Source organism: Drosophila ananassae (assembly GCF_017639315.1).
Source record: "Drosophila ananassae strain 14024-0371.13 chromosome 4 unlocalized genomic scaffold, ASM1763931v2 tig00000071, whole genome shotgun sequence".
NCBI classification, from domain to species: Eukaryota; Metazoa; Arthropoda; class Insecta; order Diptera; family Drosophilidae; genus Drosophila; species Drosophila ananassae.
Genome location: NW_025319041.1, coordinates 267,013 through 293,004, shown reverse-complemented (window position 1 = coordinate 293,004; position 25,992 = coordinate 267,013). Strand labels below are relative to the sequence as shown.

General features: G+C 40.6%; 1 protein-coding gene across 4 annotated transcripts in view; it reads right to left on the bottom strand.

The window, feature by feature from the left end:
- Window positions 1–25,992, bottom strand: part of LOC6503326 (calsyntenin-1) — a 49,671-nt gene that overhangs the window by 11,676 nt on the left and 12,003 nt on the right. For all 4 annotated transcript variants that reach the window (XR_006507921.1, XM_014903798.3, XM_032456080.2 and 1 more), the window contains exon 6: window positions 22,939–24,106. Coding sequence is in view for 3 of the 4 variants with exons in the window: in XM_014903798.3 (XP_014759284.1) it covers window positions 22,939–24,106 (1,168 nt within the window). In the remaining variant the exon portion in view is untranslated. The remainder of the gene's footprint in view (window positions 1–22,938; window positions 24,107–25,992) is intronic.

Here is a 25,992-nt window from a genome sequence, read left to right as displayed (position 1 = left end):
TATCGGATCTCTCATCTGATCACTCGCCTGTCCTGTTTATTCTACTGCGACATCCAGGAACATTGGAACAACCATTAAAATTGACCTCACAGAAAACCAATTGGGTTAAGTACAGAAAATATATCAGCTCACACATTGAGCTAAGTCCTCATCTCCACGATGAAGCCAACGTAGACAGCTTTGTTAATTCACTTGAGTCTGTACTCGTCTCTGCAGCTCGAGCCTCAACATCGCAAACTATAAATACACAAAGCAATAAAAAGACAAATCTACAAATCGAACAGCTCGTCCTCGAAAAGCGGCGTTTACGTCGCGAGTGGCAATTCCACAGATCGCCATCTGCTAAGCAAAGCTTTAGACATGCCTCACGTCAACTTACTAAAGCCCTACAGCAAGAAGAAGATTATGTCCACCGCCGCTATATAGAGCAATTGTCATCTTCTAGTACAAAACACTCACTATGGAGAGCTCACCCAACTCTAAGCTCACCGAAAGAAACCGTGATGCCTATTCAAAATCCCACAGGCGGCTGGGCGCGCAGCGATGCAGACAGAGCCAGCACGTTTGCCAATCACCTTAAAAATATCTTCCAACCAAATCCGGCCACTAGTGCCTTTACTTTGCCGACTTTACCATATGAGCCTCAGCTTCAACATGAACCAATCGAGTTTCGCCCAAACGAAATCGCTAATATCATCAAAAACCAACTAAATCCGAAAAAATCACCAGGCTGCGACCTCATAACTCCCAAAATGATCATTGAGCTTCCATATTGCGCCGTCTGCACTATCACCCAGCTCTTCAATGCCATCGCAAAACTTGGCCACTTTCCAGCGAGATGGAAAAAGTCAATTATAATAATTGTTGGGACTTGTGCCAGCATCAAAAATCATAATAATTTCTATTTCTATTCTCTCAGTGTAACCAGCCGCAGCGGTCCACTAATTGCCCGTTATCAGCTGCTCCATATTCTTTGTTTCTCCCAGATTCGCATGCGCTTTGTTGTTCTTTTGTAGCGCATGCAGTTTGGGAGCTTTGGTGGAGCTTCTGCGCAAGCTCTTAGGTTTTAGTACTTGTAATTCGGCATTGTTTTGGACCGGCCGCGGAATTTGTTTTGGGGTTAAATTGACCCATAATAAATTGATTTGTAAAATTGAACCTGGTCTATTAATTCGGCCGCTATCAAAACGCTGATAGCTCAACATTGGTGACCCCGACGTGATCGCGCTCTAATTGATTTGTGATCATTAAAGTGCTTAAAGGAAACCTTGCAAAGGAAAACTTGTTGCTGTTGTTTCCATTGCATTGCACCTTGCACAAAAACAAATTGCATAATGGAGTCTGGAGATGTAGCTAGTGCCTCGGTTCCTGCAAGCAGGGAAAGGCTTTTGCGGCGAAGAGCAGAGGTGACCTACCAGGAGATGGAAGCCCTGCATAACAAGGTCAAGGCTGCAGTTCAGAAGGAAGATTTGACCATCATGGTACTGGAGCCGTTGGAAATTGCGTTGCGCAAGAAATTTACCACACTCCAGGATGAGTTAGAGCGATTGAGCTCTGTTGAAGTTGGGAGTGAATTATGCTGGAAGTTCTCCCAGCTTGCCGCTGATGTGCGCTTTGACATTCAGGTGGGAATGGCAAAGCACTCCATGAGGGTACCTGCACACTCCACTTGTCTCGACGGCCCCAATGGTCCCACTGCTTCGTCAATGGCAGAACCAACCATAGCGGTGGTGAAGGTGCAGGATGGTCTGTTGGAAAAGCGTCGCTCATGCAGTCAGGATTACCCGCTGGACTGCGACATCCAATCGGGTTCTCAGGTTTTTAAATTGGAGCGAAACCTGAACAAGGATCACGATATCCAGACGTGTCCAATTGCGTCTCATCAGTGCCCCTGCTATCCACCGCTCCCCCCGTGGTCGCTATTTCAACGTCGCATCTGGCAGTTGTCTGCGATGGATTTTCTGAAGCTGCTGAACTTAATCCCTCATCTGGCTCGGGATTTGGATTATTGTCACCGTTGCCGATTAAGTCAGCACCCAGGTCTGACTCCATTCTGAACTCTAGCCTGCACCCTTCCAATGGGGGGAGGTCGTCCGCATCGCTGCTGCCGCCGTTTGCAGCTGCCAAGGTGGCTGCTGCTCCAGCCGTGAAGGCTCCCGATCCTGCAATCGAAAGGTGCGCCTACGCGCAATTTCGGAAAGATGTTTCCTTCCACTCTCGCCACTCTGTTGACGCTTGGCTCGAGCGCTCTCTGGATCTGGATGGACACGGCAGCCTGCAACTGAGAATTATGGACCTTGAGATCATCAGCAATATTATGTGATGAAGCTGCCCCATGCCCCTAAGGATTTTTTGTTGAAAGATGGAATTCAACGGGGGGAGGATGTTGGGACTTGTGCCAGCATCAAAAATCATAATAATTTCTATTTCTATTCTCTCAGTGTAACCAGCCGCAGCGGTCCACTAATTGCCCGTTATCAGCTGCTCCATATTCTTTGTTTCTCCCAGATTCGCATGCGCTTTGTTGTTCTTTTGTAGCGCATGCAGTTTGGGAGCTTTGGTGGAGCTTCTGCGCAAGCTCTTAGGTTTTAGTACTTGTAATTCGGCATTGTTTTGGACCGGCCGCGGAATTTGTTTTGGGGTTAAATTGACCCATAATAAATTGATTTGTAAAATTGAACCTGGTCTATTAATTCGGCCGCTATCAAAACGCTGATAGCTCAACAATAATGATAGCAAAGCCGAGAAAAGACCACACAATTCCCACGTCGTATAGACCTATAAGCCTACTTTCATGCTTATCTAAACTCTTTGAGAAATGCATTCTGACTCGAATAAACACATACCTAAGGATCCAGGAAGGAATCCCGTCACATCAGTTTGGGTTTCGTGAAAAGCACGGAACAATTGAGCAGGTCAACCGGATAACAGCAGAAATTCGGAATGCATTCGAAAAACGCGAGTACTGTACCGCAATATTTCTAGATGTCTCTCAAGCATTTGATAGAGTCTGGCTAGAAGGTCTAATGTACAAGATCAAGACAATGCTCCCTTGTAATACCCACAAGCTTTTAGAGTCTTACCTTTACGACAGAAAATTTGCTGTGAGGTGCAACACAGATATATCTGACGAATTCACTGTTGGAGCCGGAGTTCCTCAAGGAAGTGTACTCGGACCAACATTATATGTTCTCTACACAGCAGACATCCCGACAAGCACACGACTAACAACATCTACGTTTTCTGATGATACAGCTATTCTTAGCCGCTCAAAATGCCCGATGCAAGCAACTGCGCAGCTAGCACTTCATCTGGTGGATGTTGAAAAATGGCTATCAGACTGGCGAATTAAAGTAAACGAACAAAAATGCAAGCACGTTACGTTCACCTTGAATAGGCATAACTGCCCGCCCCTTACGCATAACATATCTAGGAGTACACCTCGATAGAAGACTCACATGGCGTCGGCACATAGAAGCTAAAAGAACCCACCTAAAGCTAAAAGCCAGCAGCCTTCATTGGCTTATCAACGCTCGGTCTCCCCTTTGCCTTGAATATAAAGTCCTGCTGTATAACTCGGTACTTAAACCAATATGGATGTACGGCTCCCAGTTATGGGGGAATGCCAGCAATAGCAATATTGACATAATCCAGCGAGCTCAGTCGAAGATCTTGAGAACAATCACCGGGGCACCGTGGTACGTTCGCAACGAAAACATACATCGCGACTTAAAGATTCTTCCAGTCAAAGATGTGATCGCAGAACAGATGGAAAAGTACTTTAGCAAGCTATTGTCGCACCCTAACCACCTGGCGAGAGGTCTAACAAGGTTGAGCAACCAATCACGACTTCGTCGCAATGACCTACCCACCCAGCGACCGTCTTGAGGAACGCGCAACCAGAATGCAGTCTTAGTCTACTGTTAGTTAAATGTTAATGTTAAGATTTGAAAACTTATTGTTAGTCTCAAAATTAAGAGAAGATCCAATAAATAAAAGCAAAGTTTAATTAAAAAAAAAAAAAAACTTTCTAAAGCAACCGAACTAATGCAAGGCACGATATGGATGCGATCAAATCCGAGAGATGGAGGGAAGAGGCTTAAGAACAAGTAGAAAATCAAGTTCAAGAGCAATTCCCCCATGGCTAAACGATAAGACGGGAAATGCGTAAATGAGGCCAACTATTTACATGCTTGGCGTATAATAGTTGGACCATATGAGAATCCTCGGCTCATTGTGAATGCAGGTATTCGTCGGCTACTTCATCAGAACCTAGTCTCTGACAGTGCCAAATCAATACAGGAGCTGTACATAACCACACTAGGAACCCTTGTTTCATTAAAGGGACTAGGCATCAATGTGTCCACATGGGATGCGTTTCTGGTGGTCTTGCCTACTGATAAGCTTGACATGACAAACAGGGGTCTATTTGAGCAGACAATCGGGAACTCAGTAGAGATACAGTCCCAACAAACGACGATGGAGTTTCTAGAGCAGAGAATTAGAGTCTTGAGCTCAGGAAAGATAACGGCATCATTTACAAAGGAGTCAAAAAATCTGGTTTGCGCATACGATACGTCAGAAAGACAATCATTGCGCTATTATTACGCTTTATAGAAATGTGAGGAGTTCCGAGCAAAAGCAGTATCCGAAAGATTAAAATGAGTACAGAAACAAAAAATGAGTGTAAACTCTTTTAAGACCGACCATAAAGCAAAGGAATAAAGAGGAAGGAATTGTTTCAAGTGCGACAAAAAGCATCACACCTGTTGCACCTAGAATCCACAAACATCCACTGGAATCCTTCAATCCCCTGCTGTCGGTGCAGCGGCTAACAAGAATTACAACCTTCTTGCGACAGCAAAGGTAGCGTTCCAGGCAGATAATCGACAAGTAGCAAAATTTCGAGCCTGATTTGATCACTGAGCGACTAACATCAATGTTGTCACTAAAACTTGACGATAAGAAGCTTCAGATCGAAGGCATTGGAAGACAACCAAGAAGAGATGGAGCCATGATACAAAACACGAAACTTGGATGGATGGTAGCAGGATGAATGAAATCATAAACTCTATCATTCATAGCATGTGGTGTCTGCGTTGATGATGAAATTGACGCGTTGATTGAAAGGTTTTGGAAGCTAGATAATTTGGACAACCAAAAGAAACATCGACCTCCATCAGAGGTACATTGTGAGAAAACTTTGTAAGAAATCTGCAACGATTAAAAGACGGAAGACTAATTGTGAAACTTCCTTTCGCCGAAAACCCTTCAGCCCTGGGAAGTCGAAAGATTTTGACATCAAAAGGTTCTTTGCCCTAGAACGACGATTAACTGGCGATGTTCGGAAAATGTATTCCGAATTCATAACATGCCTTCTCTGACGCATCAATGAGAGCCTATGGAGCCTGCGTCTATATCCGCTGCAAATCTGCAGAAGGTAGTAAAGTCTCATTGTTGACTGCAAAGTCGAAAGTAGCGCCGCTCAAGACAAAGACGCTCCCCCGTCTTGAGTTATGTGCCGCTCACCTTCTCGCGGACCTCTGTCGCAAAATAAAACCTCTTATCAAAGCACCGATCGAACGAAGTGTATATTGGTCAGATTCGGAAGTTTGTCTTCATTGGATTCGTTCCCATCCATCGTCGTTGTCAACGTTCGTATCAAATAGAGTTGCTGAGATTCAAGAGTGGTCAGAGGATAGCACGTGGCGGCATGTACCAACTAAACAGAACCCGGCAGATATTGTGTCAAGAGGTGGAGACGTAAAGGAAACGATAGAATCAATTTGGTTCACAGGTCCATCGTTTTTAACGGAGCCGGAAGATAAGTGGCCAACGAGCCCTCGGTTTGATCCGTCACCAGAGATTTTGCAGATGGAAGCAAAGAAGAGTGCGGTCGGACTGACTGCAATGGTCTCTACCTCATATTTGTTGGAAGTGATAGTAGGATTTTCCTCTCACTTAAAACTGCTGCGAGTGTTCGTTTACATGGTCCGCTTTATAAAGAAGTGTAAAAAATTAGTAGTTACTTCTGATAATGTACCTTCACCTGGCGAATATCAAGACGCTTTTAATAAAATTGTCCAGATAGTCCAAGAGCACGAGTATCAAGTAGAAATTAAAAATGTTAGAAAAAATCTTGTTGTTAGCCCAAGCCTACAGAAGCTAAGTCCGTTTGTCCATGAAACCTCTCAGGCTGGGCTTACCTTTTCGTTGTTGCGGGTCGGGGGGCGACTAGCTAATGCTCCTATTTCGTACGATGCCAAGTTTCCAGTATTGTTGACGAAGCGCTCTCAATTTGTTCAGAGCTGCGTCCGATACTTGCACGAGTCGAATTTTCGAATTGTGGGTCCACGAGCACTGGTGAGTCTCTTACGACAGCGCGTTTGGATAGTAAACGCGCAGGAAGTCTGCAGTCAGATAGTGCGGTCATGCATACGCTGTTTTAAATGCAAGCCTCATCTGATGACTCAAATCATGGGAGATTTACCCTTAGATCGAGTTCGTGCTCTCCGCCCATTTTCCATATGTGGCGTGGATTTCTGTGGCCCTATTGAAACGACCTTGAAAATTCGTGGTAGACCACCATGCAAGTCTTACATTGCCCTGTTTGTTTGTTTTGCGTCTAAAGCAGTACATTTAGAAGTAGTTTCCGATTTGTCAACTGATTCCTTTCTATTGGCTTTCCAAAGGTTCGTTGGGCGCCGAGGATGTCCGTGCATCGTGCACTGCGACAACGCGACGAACTTCATCGGAGCGAGTCGCCACTTCGCGGCACTGCGGCAGTGAATCGAGGACGAGGCGGACGAGCTGCGGCAATACGCATCAAGAAAAGGATGCGTATTTGCATTCATACCGCCGCGGGCCTCCCACATGGGCGGACTATGGGAGGCAGGTGTGAAGTCTGCAAAGCACCTACTCCTACGAGCGGTGGGCAGCGCGAAGTGGGCGCCCTCAGTCAAGACCCAAGCGACGGCGAGACGTTGACTCCCGGGCACCTATTGACAGGCGGGCCGCTCATCACCCCACCAGCACCGCGGACCCCGGATACTAGCAGGGTCTAACGTGCTTGCAGCGATGGCGGCTTGTCTCGTCAATCAAGCAAATGTTTTGGCAGCTTTGGTCCCGGGAGTACGTCTTGGGCCTACAGGCGCGGTCGAAGTGGCAGCGGGAGCAGGAGGACGCCAGGAAGGGCGATCTGGTCCTGGTCGCCGAGGACAACCAGCCGCCCCAGCAGTGGATCACCGCCAGGGTCGTCGAGACTCACGCCGGCGCGGACCGAAGGGTCAGGGTCGCCGACGTCAGGACGAGTAGAGGAGCGAGGCGAGGTTGCCAGTAGTTGAAGCCTAAGGAAGGCTTTCAACGGGGCCGGTGTATAATTAATGTAGATAATTAGGTGAAATGTTATAAAGTCTAGTATGAGTTAGTTTAGGGCGGAGCGGGAGCGCAAGTAAAGCTCTCACTTGCGCTCTCCCATGAATTCGCCCCGCTTCGCCGCACTAGATAAGCTAGGCTTAAGTTTTTGTTGATATGAATATATAATCGAATTTATAACGTTGAAAAGAGTGCACGCATTTTTCGTATTCGTTCGTTTTTTTTGCAATAATTTAATTACAGCCACCTTTTTGTCTTTCGGTTTTTTCGCGATGAGATAAACTAATCTCAATTAACAAATTGTATGAAATAAAAACAGTTTTGAATCGGAACTCATTGGAGTAACACCATTATTAAAAGGAGCTCCTCTTAATATTTGGTCCATCGAGACACCCTGACATTTTCCCCCCTCTGGTAAGAGACTCAGGTTTAAAAGACTGGAACCTATAAATGGCTGTAAAAAAATTAAAATTCTCAGTACAGGGTAGCTACAAAATACGGCTGCGATCTGGGTAAAAAAGAGCTCAGTTTTAAAAATCGTAGTCCTCTTTTGTTTCCCCCCAAGAGGTAAGGATATAAATCCCAATGAGCATAATTAAATAGAAAGGAAAAACAATAATAAATATTTTGTTTCTTTCTATCGTGTTATTTTTTCGGAACGACACCGAAATAAAAAATATACATATATAAAAGATACAATTTGTGTGTTGGCGTATCGGAGGCCCTACATCGGAAAAGTGAAAAAGAAAAAGTAATTGTGATTACTTGAAAAAGTGATTGTGGACAAAAGAAATTAAAAAATAAAATAAATAAATAGAACTTTAAAAAAAAACAAAAAACAAAATCAACAAAAATCAGCATCAGCCGTGACATAAGCAGAAGCAACATCAATCACAGCAGCAGTGAATACCCCAAGCAGAAGCAACATCCGAGCGACAACATCAGGAGCAATATCAGCCGAAACAACAGTGACCCACGTAGAAGCAACACCCGCAGCGACACCAACATCAACAGCAACATCAGCCAGCAGCAGTGAAAACATTCCAAGGGGAAGCAGCATCAACAGCGCAGCGACAACAAAATAATCAAAACATACAGCAGCAATTATAGCCATCGGCAAGTTTGGTTTTTTAGTTTTATAACTTTTTAGTTTTATAACATAAATTTAATTTTAATTAAAAAAAAAAAAAAAAAAGTTAAAATGTCGAGAAAAGAAAAAATTTTAATTATAGAAGACCAGTAGAAGTAGCAAGTAGAGGCGCTTCTCGCAAAAAATGCCTATTTAGAATGGGATAGGGAGTCACTTAAAAATATTAAGCTTAGAACCTGTAAGAACCATAATCATTTAGTTCAACTTGGTGCTGTAGAGCACGAATATTTTACAAAAAATCATTTCGATAGCATGCTTTCAAAATTTAAGTCCGCAAAGGAAAAAATTAAAGACATTATTGGCCAGGATGAGCTCTTTTCTAGGCTTGAGGGTGCTATAAAGAATCTCGAGGATAACCTCGAGCAAACTCACATAGAAATTCAGGAAAGGAAAGCTGAAACCTTCCCGATAAGAATTAAGGAATTAAAAATGTTTCTCAGCAGAGTAGAACAGTGTCCGATTTAATAAATATTGAAGGGCTTAATAATAAATATATGCCCAAAATAATAGAGCTCAGAGAAGATGTTGAAATACACATTGAGCTCATGAATAATAAAATCGAAGTAAGTCGATTAGAAAAGGTAGAAGGGATGTGCCTAGCGTTCGCCGCTGCACGTGTATTGTGGTTGTGGCGGAAAAAGACTCCAGGTGAGCCGACCAATATGTCGCTAAGTAGAATAATAATAAAAGTGTTAAGCATGCAGTCTGAAGAAGAAGCAATTATGTTTTTGTGATGAATTTTGATATTTGAAATGAAGTAAATTTGTAATTTTATGGGCACCTGAGCTGAACGATTTCAATATAAATGGGTAAGGGCAGCAACAATTCGTTGTTGATTCTTTACAGGTAGGGCGGGCCAAGAAGAAGAACCTCACCATCTTGGTTCTTCAATAGCAAGGTTTTCTGTCTCGACTTCTTATCCTTCCAAAGGACTGTAACCCCCTTCCTAACTCTGTCTACAAATTTTTATTGTGTGGCGGTGATGCTGATTAGGAATTAACCGACCCCCTTGTCTCTTCTCTGAGCAAGGCCGTTCCCGTAGGCAGAGTATGCAACCAATCGGTATCCACTACACCGTGTTCGTCACAGCATAAAATGGCGGGGCTAGCCCAACGTGGGGCTAGCAAAACATCTAGCTAAGCAACATACAAAACACCAAATCGCAGCCCCTGCTCTCACGAGCTGTCCTTTAACCTATCCTATCAGTCAGCCTTCCAAACAAGTTTCTTTAGTTTCAGAAAACCCTTCATTTTGATTCTTCTAGGATTGCTGTGTTTTGGGAAATCCTCAAAACCAGACCAGGGAACAAATTAAGGATTAGGAAAGATGTTTCTCTTGAAATATCCTTTTTTGTTTATATATGTATTTAAGGAACAAGAAGTCGAGACTGTATTGGCTGGAATGTTTCAGCAATAACTCCTTTTTAGCCTTAATCAACTCATCAAACCATAAATATTCACAAATTCGAGAATTGTAATTGTTGGAAAATTCAGCAATACCTTATTTTTCAATATTTTGGCTTCAATTTTCACCCTCTATTATTGTCAGTAAGTTGCCTAAATGAAATTGAAAATTATATTGGTTGGAATATTCAGCAGTATACTCTTTCATTTATTGCAACGAGCACATCAGGTTGTTTTAGATTCAATAAAGATATGAAGAGACATACAGAAACCCTTGTAATATATTAAATGAAATCGATACAGCAAAGGATAAGACCCAGATATCCCATAAAATTCAGGATTCCGATATTAAATAGGGAAAATAATTGAATTATTCTCAATCAACTTTCGTTATCTTTCAGTTGTTGTTGAATATCGAGATCGAAATAATGTCAGTCCGGCGTAGTCCTGAAAACAGTTCAAGATTGGCCGTTGAGTCGGTGCAATGCTCCATATGCAATGATACCAACGCCGAGATAGAATTTGTCAAAACTCCGTGTCAACACCGCTTTGATCGAACGTGTGTAACTGTATGGTTACTACAAAATAAAACGTGTCCAAATTGTCGACTACCATGCTTATCTTCGCAGCTCAATAATAGCAAGCGGGGATCACAAGACACTACCTTAGAAGTTTTGAGGGTTCAAAACGATCCAATGCAAACTCGCGAACAGGTGCCGTTCCTAGAACTCGTCCGAATACCAGACCTGCCACAAGGTCAACCACAACCGTATCCAGTAATCGTCCGAGCACCACCTCACAAGCTCAGCGTTCACCACGTGCCGGAGGTTCGCAAAGAGCGACTAGCATTTCAGAAGGTAGAATTCAGGAACTCATAACAAATGCTTGAGAAGCATACCCAACCCAACTCTCTTCGACATTATCAGAACAAATACGTCTGGCAATGCAAAACCTTAACATACCTACTTCTCAAAGACAATCACTTGAGTGGGATTCGGAATTACCGACAGCCGACCCATTACAAAGTCAGCTTTTCGATAATCATGTATCAGGTAACCATAATATATCCGACAATCGTTCACTGGAGAATTGTAGAGAGAACCACACCATCCGACCTGACCAAATTTCAAGTTTACAATTTTCCGGCTCACCAAAAGACATTTCCGTAGAAGATTTTATATATCGAGTCAATACTTTAAACACGTCGCTCATTAAATGGGAACTTTGATCTTTTGTATCAATACGCGAATTTATTGTTTGTAGGCCCAGCTCTAACCTTCTTTTGGCGATGCCATAGGAGTTCAGAGGAGATGAACTGGCGATTACTCTGTTCTCGGTTAAGGGAACGATATAAAGACCAACGATCGGATCAGGACATTCGAGCCGCGATGCGTAGAAGAAGGCAGGGAAATAGCGAATGTTTCGACGATTTCCTTGACTCCATCCTAGCCATCGCCGATGCGCTATCGGAACCCCTTTCAGACTCAGAGTTGGCTCAGACAATAAGAAACAACCTAAGATCTGACCTAGGACACGACCTTCTACATATAGAAACCCCAACTGTAGCTGCTTTTCGCAAGTACTGTCACCGTCATGAAGAGTTCTTCAACAATCTAAGAGCTAAAAATAGTTCACGTTACCCACCGGTAAGACGAAAAGTAAATGAGATTTCTTTAGACGAAGAGCCCGAAGAATCTTTGCAAGGAAACCAACCACAGATTTTGGCGATTCGAAATGAGAATCGAACGAAATGCTGGAATTGTGACACGTTAGGTAATTGATTCAAAGACTGCCCTTAGCCTCATCGAGTTTTTTGCTGCGGGTGTGGCGCGATAAATATTTATAAGCCTACTTGCCCAAAATGCTCCCAACAATCGGGAAACTTTCAGGCGACAACCGTGCCAATCCGGATGCCCGAAAGTAAGCAATGACATCCGTCCGTACGCAAATCTAGTCGTGTTCAATAAACCGTACTTAGCGTTGCTAGGTAGTGGTGCGAATAAGAGCGGAGTCGGCGGAGCGTTAGCTAAAAAATTTTGTTTCAGGAAAATATAAATGCATCAAGGCTCACGGCCACGTACGAACCGCAGATGGAACAAATCAACCCACCTTCGGCACGATCACAATTAAGATGAAATATAACAACATTGATGCAGAAATTGGGTTCATAATAGTACCATCGATCATACTCGATGATGTTTGTGGAATACACTTCTGGGAAATATTTGGAATCTCTGTTTCCTTAGGAAGCCAAGTAAACGAATTAAATTTGTGGAAGCTTCTTCCAAACTTATGCTATCACCTGTGGATCGATCCAGACTCAAAGGTGTAATAGATTTCTTTCCGTCATTTGACAGAGATGGTCTTGGTATTACGAACTTAATCGAACACTCGATTGATACCGGCAATGCGAAACCAATCAAACAAAGGAATTACCCGTTATCACCAGCGCGTGAAAAGCTTCTGTGCGCTGAGATAGACAGGATGATTAAATTAGGAGTAATTGAAGAAGCCTCTGCATCATCATGGTCATCTCCGATTGTATTAATAGTCAAACCCGATAAAGTCAGGATTTGTCTGATTCTAGAAAGGTAAACGAGGTCACGATAAAAGACTCATACCCGATTCCGAATCTAGAAGGATTGTTAAGCCGTCTTCCCCCAGTTCACTGCATTTGAAAAATTTTTTTGAAAGATTCCTTTTGGCAAATCAATTTAGACCCTCAGTACCGACCTAAAACGGCATTCACCGTCCCGAATAGGCCATTATATCAATTTAGACGTATGCCTTTCGGACTGTGCAACGCCCCTCAGACAATGTGTCGTTTGATAGACCAAGAAATACCGTATCAAATGAAATTCCACGTGTTCGTCTATTTGGACGACCTCCTTATCATGTCACCAAGTTTCGACGAGCATTTAAAGCACCTATCAGAGGTGGCAACGTGATTACGCCACGCAGGCCTTACAATCAATATTAAGAAGAGCCAATTTTGACTTCGAAAAGTCAAATACCTTATGTAGTGGGTGAAGGAACACTGCAAGTTAACCCAGAAAAGGTCAGTGCTGTATCTCAGTTTTCTATCCCCAAAACCCAACAGCAACTGAGACGTTTTCTTGGTATGTGCGGCTGGTACCGTCGATTCATATCCCAGTATTCAACAATAATAGCCCCACTTACTGAACGTCCAATCGCATACATGTCCCAAAAAATTGAAAGGAGCTCAACGTAACTACACGGTTACCGAATTAGAGTGTCTGGCCGTGGTGTTTGCCATCAAGAAGTTTCGCATGTATGTAGAAGGGCATAATTTTACAGATGTTACCGATCATTCAGCCCTGCGATGGCTGATGACTAATACCGACCTCAGCGGGAGACTTGCCCGGTGGGCGATTAAGCTACAAGGCTTTGTGTTTAAAATCGAACATCGTAAGGGGAGTCAAAACGTCGTACCGGACGCCCTTTCACGATCGTTCGAGGAGCCAACCGAGATACTGGCGATAGAAGTACACGTTTTTCCAGTGATTGACTTGCAGTCAGATGCATTCGAATCGGAGGAATACCCTCAGCAAAGGGACCATGTCCAAAAATTCAGGGTACTTGGATTTCGAGTCATGGATATCTATATATATTATCGAGCAGGCTTTGCTAGCGGAAACCCAGAAGTTGCAATTACAAACTTCTAGTTCCCCGCGAATTGAGAGCAAGCGTAATTCAGTCTGCCCATGACCAACCAACATCGTCGCATGGTGTGGTGGCCAAATGTCTCGAGCGACTTCGGAGAAACTTCTATTGGCCAAATATGGTGATAGATGTGGGCAATTATATAGCGCAGTGCGATATTTGCAAAACCTGTAAACATCCGACACAACGTCTTCGACCGACGATGGGTGTGCTCGTCACAAGTGAAAGACCATTTCAGCGAATCTATATTGACTTCGTCAGTCCATTCCCAAGAACCCGGAATGGAAATATAAGTAAATTAATTCTCCTAGATCATTTCTCAAAATTTACTTGGCTAAGGCCAGTAAAAAAAGTTCACATCCAAGGTAGTGATGGATTATTTAGAAGATGAGATTTTTGTATGGTTTGGAACTCCTGAGGTTTTGGTTAGCGATAATGGCACTCAGTTAAAAAGCCAGGCCTTCGCAGCGTTTACATCCAAGCATGGACATATCCAACATATTTTCACTGGTGCTTACTCTCCGCAATCCAACGCGGCGGAGCGCGTCAACCGGTCGATCAATGCAGCCCTACGATCATATATTCGGTTAGATCAAAGGTTGTGGGACTTGTATATAGGAAAAATTAATTCTGCCTTGAGAAATAATATTCACCAATCCATTGGAGAATTCCCTTACTATGTAATCTTTGGCCAGCACATGCTCACTCATGGAAAAGATTATAGGTTGTTGAGAAATATCCAGATGTTGTCAGAAGGATCCGCCAAGGTGTCTAGAGCAGACGAGTTTCCGAGAATACGAGCTGAACTCGTGAAGAGATTGACAAAAGCTTACGAGAAAAACCGAAACAACTACGACTTACGTGCTCGACATCGAACATTGGAAGTACTAAGCATATAGGGCTAAGCATATAAACGCAAAATTGTCACCTGTGGGAATCAAGGCCAGAATAAAGGAGAAGAGAGGGCAGTCGCTATATCTGCTCGAAGACAACAATGGAAAAGAGTCAGGAGTTTTTCATACAAAAGACCTTTGAAGTACCCTTTTTCAGCTTTCATCTCCTTCTATTATCAGGTCGATAAAACCTGTGGTGTGAGGGTACGAATATTAATTTTTTTACTACGAAAAATAAACAGAGAAGATAAACTCTAATGTAAACAAACTGTAGTCGATAGCTAGTAGACGATAGTTAGTGGTGTGTCGAATAAAATAAGTCGATAACAGATCGCTGTTACAGCCCTTTAAAGCTGTTAAGGCAAACAATCTGGCAACCCCGTCTATCTGGCAATTTTGACAACCGAATTTCCTCTTAACTGGCTTGTTCTTTTGCGATCAAAACGCCAAAGTGAACAGTTGTCTATAACACAAATTATCTAGTGAATATCACCAAACGTGGAAATTGGTATAGTACGGTACACCAGTGTGTACCGTCTGGATCGAGTTTCGACCCAGAGGTCTACGGCGGAGCCACCGCGTGGATCATCGGCCAGGCATCCAGGAAAAGCTTTCCTCGATCAGCCCCTAAACGTGCGCGAAACCGGTCCAGACTCGAACTACGATAGGCGAGGTTTGTGGCCGGCGACGTGTGCGTGATTGGGGCCGCAGTAGATAAGGAGCGTAGCTGGAACCTGGCCACCCAGGAGCGTGGAGGTGACATAACCTCACTTTCCGGCGCAGAACCTCATGTTTTTATGTGCCGCCCTCGACCATGTGATGGGCTAGCTCGACGCTCGCTGCGGCAGACATCTCGTCCATAGTGACGACTCAACAACAACAACCAGGAGAGGCGCGACAAGCTGTGCCAGGATTAGCGTATTATTGAGTAGAATCTAATTCTTATTATTTTTTTTGTAAATTATATTGGATCGAACCTAGACTCATCTTCTTTTCCTGTAGAGCATTGATAAAATTTTGGCAACATGTACATCAAAACTCCATAATTTAATTCGAATCTAACCCGTCTAACACCCAAAACATCCAGCACTCTCGTCTACAGGCCTGCGGACTTCGAGGGATGGTTGCGTGAGTAAATCTTTCGACTTGAAAATGTAACATGTTATGTTTTTGTAATGAATTTTGATATTTGAAATGAAGTAATTTACTTCAAGTAAATTTATAATTTTATGGGCACCTGAGCTGAACGATTTCAATATAAATGGGTAATGGCAGCAACAATTCGTTGTTGATTCTTTACAAGTAGGGCGGGCCAAGAAGAAGAACCTCACCATCTTAGTTCTTCAATAGCAAGGTTTCCTGTCTCGACTTCTTATCCTTCCAAAGGACTGTAACCCCCTTCCTAACTCTGTCTACAAATTTTTATTGTGTGGCGGTGATGCTGATTAGGAAGTAACTGACCCCCTTGCCTCTTCTCTGAGCTAGGCCGTTCAAGGAGCTAGTGCATTCAAGAATGGATTTAAGTCCATCCTTGAAGCTAACTACCTTAAAAGTGCTCTAAAAGGGAAGCACGAAATGTGGTCTCCCATTTATTGCTTGGCACAGGCAATAATTATGATGCAGCCTGGGAGTTGCTCATAAAAAGGTATGAGAATAATAGAAAAATATTTTCAGACAAATTGAATCGCCTGATTTAGCTTCCAAAAATAAATTTGAACTCATATAGGCATTTAAAAAAATACAATTGATTCTATAAATGAATCAATTTATATGAAGCGTCTCAAAGCAAATCTGACGAAGAATCAGATTGCATTTTTGCGCATATTATTATAAAGAAATTTACTATTGAGGCTCTGCAACAATATGAGAGTCAAGTAAAAAAGTCAAAGGACATCCAAAATTTGAAAGATGTCATAGAATGGCTTAGGTCGTTGACATCAGTTGGAAATGAGTTACCAACTAGAAAAATAATACAAAAAAATCACACAAATAACAAAACATGCCCCATGTGCAAAATGCCTGGGCATCAATTAACTGTTTGCTATAAATTTAAAGCATAAAGTCCACAAGAAAAATCGAACATAGTTAAAAAATTAAATGTGTGCTACAGATGTTTAAAGCACACTTCAAACACAAAATTTACAAGCGAGCTAGTATGCTCGTATTGTAGAAAATCTAAATACATGCATGACCTTTGAACCAGCGTTGTTGGCCCCGGCGTATGTTCAGATTAAAGGTCAAGATGGTAAATTCGGGAAATTTAGAGCATTGATTGACAATGGGTCACAAAGCACTCTAATTTCAGAAGAAGCGGCACAAAAACTTAAGTTGCCAAAAACAAAAGCGCACACTGAAATAAGTAGAGTATCAGCAACAGGAGCCTGTGTTTCAAATCACAAATTAAAACAAGAAGCTAACTTCGGGCGGAGCTGAAGTTTATATATTCTTGCAGTTGAGTCGCAGTCCGCTAGGTGGCGCCACGCATCTTATATTATTAGGTATATAGCGGATCGCATATAGTTGGCCGATCCTTATGAAATTTGGCATTTCGAATTATTTTGCCCAAAGAGGAACCCATTGAAACTCCCATCCTTCTAACTTGAAAAACAACCAAGTTATGGCATTTCCGATCCATCAGTTATATGGCAACTATAGGATATAGTCAACCGATCCCGGCCGTTCCGACTTATATACTGGCTGCAAAGTTTCAACTCGATAGCTTATATCGATCCTGATCAAGAATATATATACTTTATAGGGTCGGAGATGTCTCCTTCACTGCGTTGCACACTTTTTGCGGGTATAAAAAGCAACTGCGGGAATGTGTAAAATGTTCAAGGTATCGCAAAATCGCCGTAGAACAAATAATGGGAAATCTGCCTGATTGCAGGGTAAACATGTCGTATCCTTTCATGAATACGGGGATCGATTATGCAGGGCCATACCTTATAAGATGCTCCAAAAACCGCGGTCAAAAAACATTTAAAGGATATATTGCTGTATTTGTTTGAAAGCCGCAAAGGCTATCCACTTAGAAGTGGTTAGTGACTTATCGTCTTATAGAAGAGGAAAATGTGCAACATATATTCAGACAATGGAACAAATTTTGTAGGAGCATCAAGAAAATTAGATGAGGAATTGGAAAAGGCCATTAGGGAAAATAGTAAAATAGCAGCGCAGTTACAGAATATGAAGTACCATTTAAAACGAGTAATTGGGGACAATGTACTAACATATGAAGAAATGTCTACATTGCTTTGCTAGATAGAAGCAGTTTTAAATTCAAGACCTTCGTACTCATCCAGCGAAGCTGTAGATGATAATGAGGTGCTAACTCCTGGTCATTTCTTAATTGCAAGACTATTTAATTGGAAGAGCTATTAGATGAAATCGAATGACGAAATTGGGAAGATTAATAATTTAGATAGATGGAGATTCATCCAAATAATAAAAAGAGATTTTTGGAATAAATGGAAGGATGATTATTTAAATACTTTGCAACAAAGATACCAATGGAAAAGAAATTCTTCAAATATAAAAAAGGTCAAATAGGTATCTTTAAAGTTGCCATCCAGCGAGGTGGCCTCTAGCAAAGGTTGAAGAAGTCCATAAGGAAGTCAAGTAGCCTTAGATTCGGCTTATACAGAAGAAATAGCTCACCTGGCCAAACAAATAGAAAATTTGAAAGCACAAAATTTAAATTTGAAAAATATCGACTTTCATCATGTGTCAGGTCATAGCTTGTTAATTTTGGTCATAATAATCATAACTGTACTTATTATATCCTATTTAAGAAAATTAAGGTCAAGAAGAGAATTGTTGGCTATAGCATTGCTAACCCCAATGCCGAATGTTTAAAAAAAATTTTGTTATTTTATATGTTTATTGTATAATGTAATGGTTTTATACATATAATTAAGTAATCAATAAAATAAAAAACAAACAAGAAAGGAAAGATAACTTCGGGCGAAGCCGAAGTTTATATAACCTTGCAATTGAGTCGCAGTCCGTTAGGTGGCGCCACGCATCTTATATTATTAGATATATATCGGATAGCATATAGTCCGCCGATCCTTATGAAATTTGGCAAATCAGATTATTTTGTCCAAAATAGAATCTGTACAAAGTCCCATCTTTCTAACTTAAAAAACACCAAAGTTATGCCAATTTCGATCGTTCTATGACAGCTATAGGATATAGTCGGCCGATCCTTATGAAATTTTTTACACAAGATATTTTGGATATATTTTTCAAATATAACATGCGTGGAAAGTCTCAACCCTCTAACATAAAAAACACCAAAGTTATGGCATTTCCGATCAATCAGTTATATGGCAGCTATAGGATATAGTCGACTGATCCCGGCCGTTCCGACTTATATACTACCTGCAAGGAAAAAAGGATGTGTGCAAAATTTCAACTCGATAGCTCCAAAACTGAGAGACTAGTTTGCGTAGAAACCGACAGACAGACAGACAGACGGACATGCTCATATCGACTCAGGAGGTGATCCTGATCAAGAATATATATACTTCATAGGGTCGGAGATGTCTCCTTCACTGCGTTGCACACTTTTGACCAAAATTATAATACCCTCTGCAAGGGTATAAAAATGATCGTACGTTGGACGATTGCAAAAAACACACGTAATTGCTGGATCATGTTTCTAATTCTACAAAAAATGAATGCCGAAACACGTCGCCAAAAACAGATCGAGGACAGCCTCAATCTGAAATCACGCAAGTTACGCCAAGGACCATGAACGGACCAAATCTGATTAGTTCTGCGGAATTTCTGGCGCAGATTTGAGAGCAACGAAGAGCAATGGCAAAAAAGAAATCTGTATGTTTCAACTGTTTAAGATCTAGAAAATTTATAAAGCAGTCGGCGTCATTCTCCACTACATGTACAATCGGCTGCAAACGCGAAAGATTTTACAGCACCTACAAAGAGTACAAAGGAAGGGGTGAGACAGCCTCAACGAGAATGGAGGACCAGCGCACAAGGCTTTGTAGGGATTCTAAAACCTAATGGGCGTCGCCAAAGCACGCTACCGAATGCATTGGTATATGTCCGGAACGAAAATGGGACATATACAAGATGCCGATTACTATTGGACAGTGGATCTGAGCTGACATACATTTCAAAACGTCACATCAACGCACTTGGGCTAGCTTGTACATCATTACAAATACTGGTATCAGTAATTTCTTCCATCAAGGCAGAGGCAACCTGAGGAATCATTCAACTGCGTCTCAAGTGAAGAGATTCAGACAACTCTCTAAATGTTACTGCAGACGTTCTCATTAAGATCACATCTTAGCTGTAAAGACACATTGTCGATCCATCATCACTCTATGGCAATACTTCGCATCAATCGAAACGTACAACAAGAAAGGAAAGCTAACTTCGGGTGGAGCCGAAGTATATATACCCTTGCAGTTAGGTAGCAGTTTATATTATTATATATACATCGGATCGTAAATAGTGGAAACAGATTGGAAACAGCTTTAAGCAATTTTAAAAATCGTTACTTTTTTAAAGCTAGGTTGTGCCATGTGTAGTTATCCGATCCGTAGCTCAGATTTTTTTATCCAAAATGGAATCTGCATCAAGTCCCATCTTTCTAACTAACCGATCAATCAGTTTTAGGATCAGCTTTAGTATATAGTCGATCGATACAACTTATATACTGCCTGCAAACAAAAGAAGAATGTGTGCAAAGTTCCAACTCGATAGCTTTAAAACTGAGAGACTAGTTCGCGTAGAAGCAGACAGATAGACTGACGGACATGCTCATATCGACTCAGGAGGTGATCCTGATGGTCGGCATCTCCATACCATAGGAGACATCCTCCTTCACTGCGTTGCACACTTTTGACCAAAATTATAGTACCCTCTGCAAGGATATAAAAAGGGACGGCGATAAAAAGTATATCGTCAAAAAATTATTCAAGATAGCAACACGAAGTTTGCAGACACACTTCAAGGAACTTAATCCAGCATCATGGGTGTAGAAAGAAGATTACAGCGCACTCAGGATTTACGAGAAAATTATATACAATTCATTCAGGAATTCATCAGTCTTGGCATGGTACCTTACTTATTACCGCCTTACTTATGGAACCGCCTATGTAACATATCTGGCTGTATGAGTATTGGAGCAACTGGCACACAATTACAATAATCAACATTAAACTGCATCGATAATTATTCTGGACGAACGAACAACGAGAATGAGCTAATAGCAATTAAGAATGAGCGTTTACAATTAATGTCACTTGCCAAATTGCAGCTCGCAATGTGGGTATCCAATTCATCATGTACCACGTATCAGTAAACTTCAATCCAGCGCCACTATCTGTATTGGGAGCCAACTTGAAAAAAATTCACGAAAGGTTCTTGAAATCAACTTGAATCCGACCGACCACCAGCTGATGTAAAAGACAGGCTTGACATCAAATCCGAATTGTACTAAATTGTAAATCCTAACAGATGTTGCACCCACCTTTGACCTCATGGCTTACTATTGCCGATTGTGGTTCAATTCAAAATCATGTTTGAACAGTAATGGCTAATGGATCTGGACACGAAGCTCCAGTCAAACATTGCCGAGCCCCGACCGACCACCAGCTAATGTAAAAGACAGGCTGTACTTTATCATCAGGCTGTACTTCATCTAACGCATCAACCAAGGCATATACATCTGCTGTTGATTGTATATTTTGACATGAAGGCGGAACACATTCGGTTTCACTCATTACTAAAACAATAATCATCAAAACGGCTAGAGCTTTGTGGAACACTGCTGCTGAGTCGCCTGGTACGATCACTCAAACATGGTTTACGACACAATGAAATAAAGGTCCACGCATGGTGAGATTAAACAATGGTAGTAGCCTGGCTATCATACCCACCATTGAAGATGAAATCATTCGTCGCAAATCGCACATCTGAGATTCTGGAAGCGTTGCCACAGCATACCTGGTAAAAAACCCCAAAGAATGCGCATCAAGAGGAATAAGAACTACTCAGCTCTCGGAATTAAGCCACCATACCAAGAGCTACTTGACGAAGACGAGTAAACGATAAAAATTAACTGAATACTCTGAACTTTCTGTGAATATTTCCAAAAATCAACTGCAAGACGAATTTAAGACAACATACCTCACTCTGAAGGAGATGGAAAATTCATTATCAACGTATGACGAACTTGTTCAACTTTATCCTGGCAGAAGCTGCTACATACCTTGGGCTATGTCCTACACTCATAATATATACAGGATGGCGCTGCGCCGCATTTAGATTTATAGTCAATTATTTTTTTGCCGTCAATCCATACATAAAGAACCATCTTTACTCCACTCTTACAAATGCTATTTTGAGAAACAATTTGATTTCTGACCAGAAATACCCTATTATGATAATACATATGTGCCATGTATATAGCAAATAACATACATATATACATAGTTGACCAATCCTTTAAAAAAAATTTGAATTTCATTTAAAATTTTAATTTCATTAAATCAATTTTTTATAATAGGTGAAAATCGATAGCTATATATCGAATTAGTTGACCACAAATATAATCCATAGAAATACTTCTTACTTAAAAACACGAAATTTCTTGCATTTCCGACCAATCTTATGAATAGATAACCATCTAGCTGCCAAGAATATACATATCATAGTCAATAGTCAAGAGTTTGGACTTATATACGTTTAGAAAGTTTAAGATTTTTTTGCGCAGAAAGAGAGACAAACTGACAAAAATGCTTATATCGACTTAAAATGTTATCCTGAATGAATATATAATTTTTATAGGTCGAAGATGCCTTCATCTCTTTTACCAGAAAATATAAAAAAGATGAAAGGATGCCGTAAAAGAAGTGATTCCTGACGCATAGTCGCTCCGGTGGATATACTATAGGGTCGGAGGGTTTTTTTCACTGTGTTGCACACTTTTGATCAATTTTATAATATCCACTGAAAGACTATAGAACCGGGGTACCTCATGGAAGTTTCAGTACCAACAAAGCATTCTTTATTAAGAAAAACATTCGCGGAGAAGAAAAAATTTTTCTTTTGACAAAAAATACCCTTTTGCCTCGGACATACTCGCTCCCCGCCAAAATTTAATTTTCTTTACAAGCGTCGCACGCCCAATGAAAACTGTCTTAAGATCTATACTGATAGCCATTTTCAGAATAAAGCACTTCTTTCCGGTCGAACGAGAAGCGAATATCTTTTTCTTCTGGCACCTTTCATTTTACTTTTAGAAAAGTTTACTTTAGAAAAGAAAAAATTTACTTTTAGAAAAAATTATGTATGAAATGGTTGCTCACACAGCTCACACAGTCGGGTGAATTGTCTGATGTGTTGCAATTGTTAATATATATATTGGGAACTTTTTTAATATATTTTATCATACCAGATATCGATATTTTTCTTGGATCCATTTGTGTTTCTGGGACAGATGCATCAAATTGAAAGATTGATTTCAATTTATCAATTGTAAACGTTGCAGAGGAATTATCCTTTTTATTTGTCAATAAAGATTTGGCAGCAATATCAATACCGAGGGAAGCTAAGGGTTGGTTAACCATAATGTACGTCTCTATGGTTGGTAAACGCAGATAACTTTGATTGTTACAAGAAAGGGTCGTACGAACTTCTATGTTGCGTCTTCCTATTGTTGGGTTGGGTTTAATATTAATATATTGAATTTTACGCATCAATTGTTCAATTTCATGTTTAGCATTTGCTTGAATATATATGTTATTCATTTTTATGTTTGTTTGAACTGGAGTGTATTCAGTGGCTGTTGTATGATTTTTTATTTTTATAGTTTCCGGCGACAATAAGTACTCAGCGCAAAAAGTTCCACATTTTATGTCGTTGGCATTTAAAAAACCATCAAATTTTATCTTAACTTCTGATATGTCTCCATTAAACCCATGCTTCATTTTGTTCTCGGAACTTTGATAGCACGCACCAACAGAAAGAGAAGTATTAACACCATATGCAGCATGCAGAGGCCAATCATCAATGACTTCTGGGTTACTATGTCGATCCTCAACCGAATTTTCAAATTGAATACCGTCAATAAATAAATAAACCTTTGCCGAATCAATGACATTTATAATATAATGATGCCATTCGTTGTCACAGACCTCAGGTATTTTCCAACGCCATTCAGCTGGGCTGAAGATGTTTATGTCCCCCTCGTTAAAGTTCTTTCTCAATAAGAGAATTAGCCGACAGTTTCGAACAAATAAAGCCATGTGGTGCCGATTCATTTTATGGTCGTCAGCGCTACACATTATGTGCTCTTTGACATGTTTATTAATGGTTCCCTGGCTGCTGTGTCGAAACATTGTAAGAACACTAAACGAGCGAGTAGAAAAATCGTAGTGATCCACAACAGTATCGGGCACTATCACGCCCATGGATCCGTCAAAGTGAAATATCGGTTCCACGCCCTCGTCATAATTTAATTCTTTCGTCCAATCAGCTCCTTGAGGTAAGAGGTTCATCATTCTTTGGCTTGAATTGCAGCTTGTTAGATCACGGTCGCATCCAAATGATATATGCTTTGTCTGAAAAATAAATTCAATAATATAATTATTTTTTAATTTTTTATTGAATAATTGTAATGGAATAAAATATGTTAGAATATTTATATTCATAAGTCATACCATTGGAGATAGGTGCTAATTAACAGTTGCATTCTGCAACTTCTGAGCTCGCTATGTTATTGTAAAATTTACCATTTAGTGATACAAATTTTGTTTACTGTTTTTTTTCAACGAGCTATAAATATATTTTCAAACAAGAAACGAAAGCTAACTTAAAGCGGAGCCGAAGTTTATATACCCTTGCAGTTGAGTCGCAGTCTGCTAGATCTTATACGCATCTTATATTATTAGATATATAGCGGATTGTATGTATAGTCGGCCGATCCTTATGAAATTTGGCATATAGAATTATTTCCAAAGAGGAATCTATTGCAACTCCCATCCTTCTAACTTGAAAAACAACCAAGTTATGGCATTTCCGATCAATCAGTTATATGGCAGCTATAGGATATAGTTGGCCGATCCTTATGAAATTCGACAAATCAGATTGTTTCCCAAAATAGAATCTGTACCAAATCCCATCTTTCTAACTTAAAAAACAACAAAGTAATGCCAATTTCGATCGTTCTATGACAGCTATAGGATATAGTCGGCCGATCCTTATGAAATTTTTTACACAAGATATTTTGGATATATTTTTCAAATATAACATGCGTGGAAAGTCTCAACCCTCTAACATAAAAAACACCAAAGTTATGGCATTTCCGATCAATCAGTTATATGGCAGCTATAGGATATAGTCGACCGATCCCGGCCGTTACGACTTATATACTGCCTGCAAACAAAACAAGGATGTGTGCAAAGTTTTAACTCGATAGCTCCGAAACTGAGAGACTAGTTTGCGTAGAAACAGACAGACAGACGGACAGACTGACATGCTCATATCGACTCAGGAGGTGATCCTGATCAAGAATATATATACTTTATAGGGTCGGAGATGTCTTCTTCACTGCGTCGCACACAAAAACCAAAGTGCCATTTTCGATCAATCAGTTGATTATAATATTTATAATAATCAGTAACAAGACAGTTGTAGATATATTTTGCATATATTATACATACATATATATATATTTTGTGAATATATTTATTTGTTTGAATTATCATTCTGTATGACAATATTTTTAAGCATTCTATTATAGCCTTGCAGGAGTCAAAAGTTTGCAACGCAGGTAAGAAGACGTCTTAGATCTTACAAAATAGAGGTGATCATCACACCTCCTGAGACCTCCATTTGAATCTTTTTTGACTATTTGACACGAAAGGCAAGACGCTTCCATGTCGAAGCAAGGATCACTTTGTATATACGAATTTTGTATGCAAGGCTTAGTTTGATAACCCTTCCATTAGCCAGTGAAGCCTTTTTTGATCTGACGACTGATAAGTATAATGTGAACTGCGAAAGAAAAGCGCCTGTGTAAGGTTCATTGTATCAAACTTAAGGTTGAGTTATACATTTTTTAATTAACAAAGTTTTTTTGTTTTATTATATTTTTATCGTAAGCTAGCAAAATTAAAAAAATTCAGAAAAATGGGAAGATTTGGGGAACATTTTTTTATTTCGATTTTTTTTTTTATTATTCTTCCCCACTGTTATTCTTGATTCTTTTATTGTCACTGATTCTTTTAGTTAGCTCCAAAACATTTATATTATTTCATTTATTTTCAGTTAGCAACATTTTAATTTTAAATCTCTACTTTGATAGGTTATATTCATTTAAAAACAAGAAAGGAAAGCTAACTTCGGGCGGAGCCGAAGTTAATATACCCTTGCAGTTAATGTTGTGCCATTCAGTCCGAATGGCCGATCGTTCAGTTATATGGAAATTATAGAATATAGTCGGCCG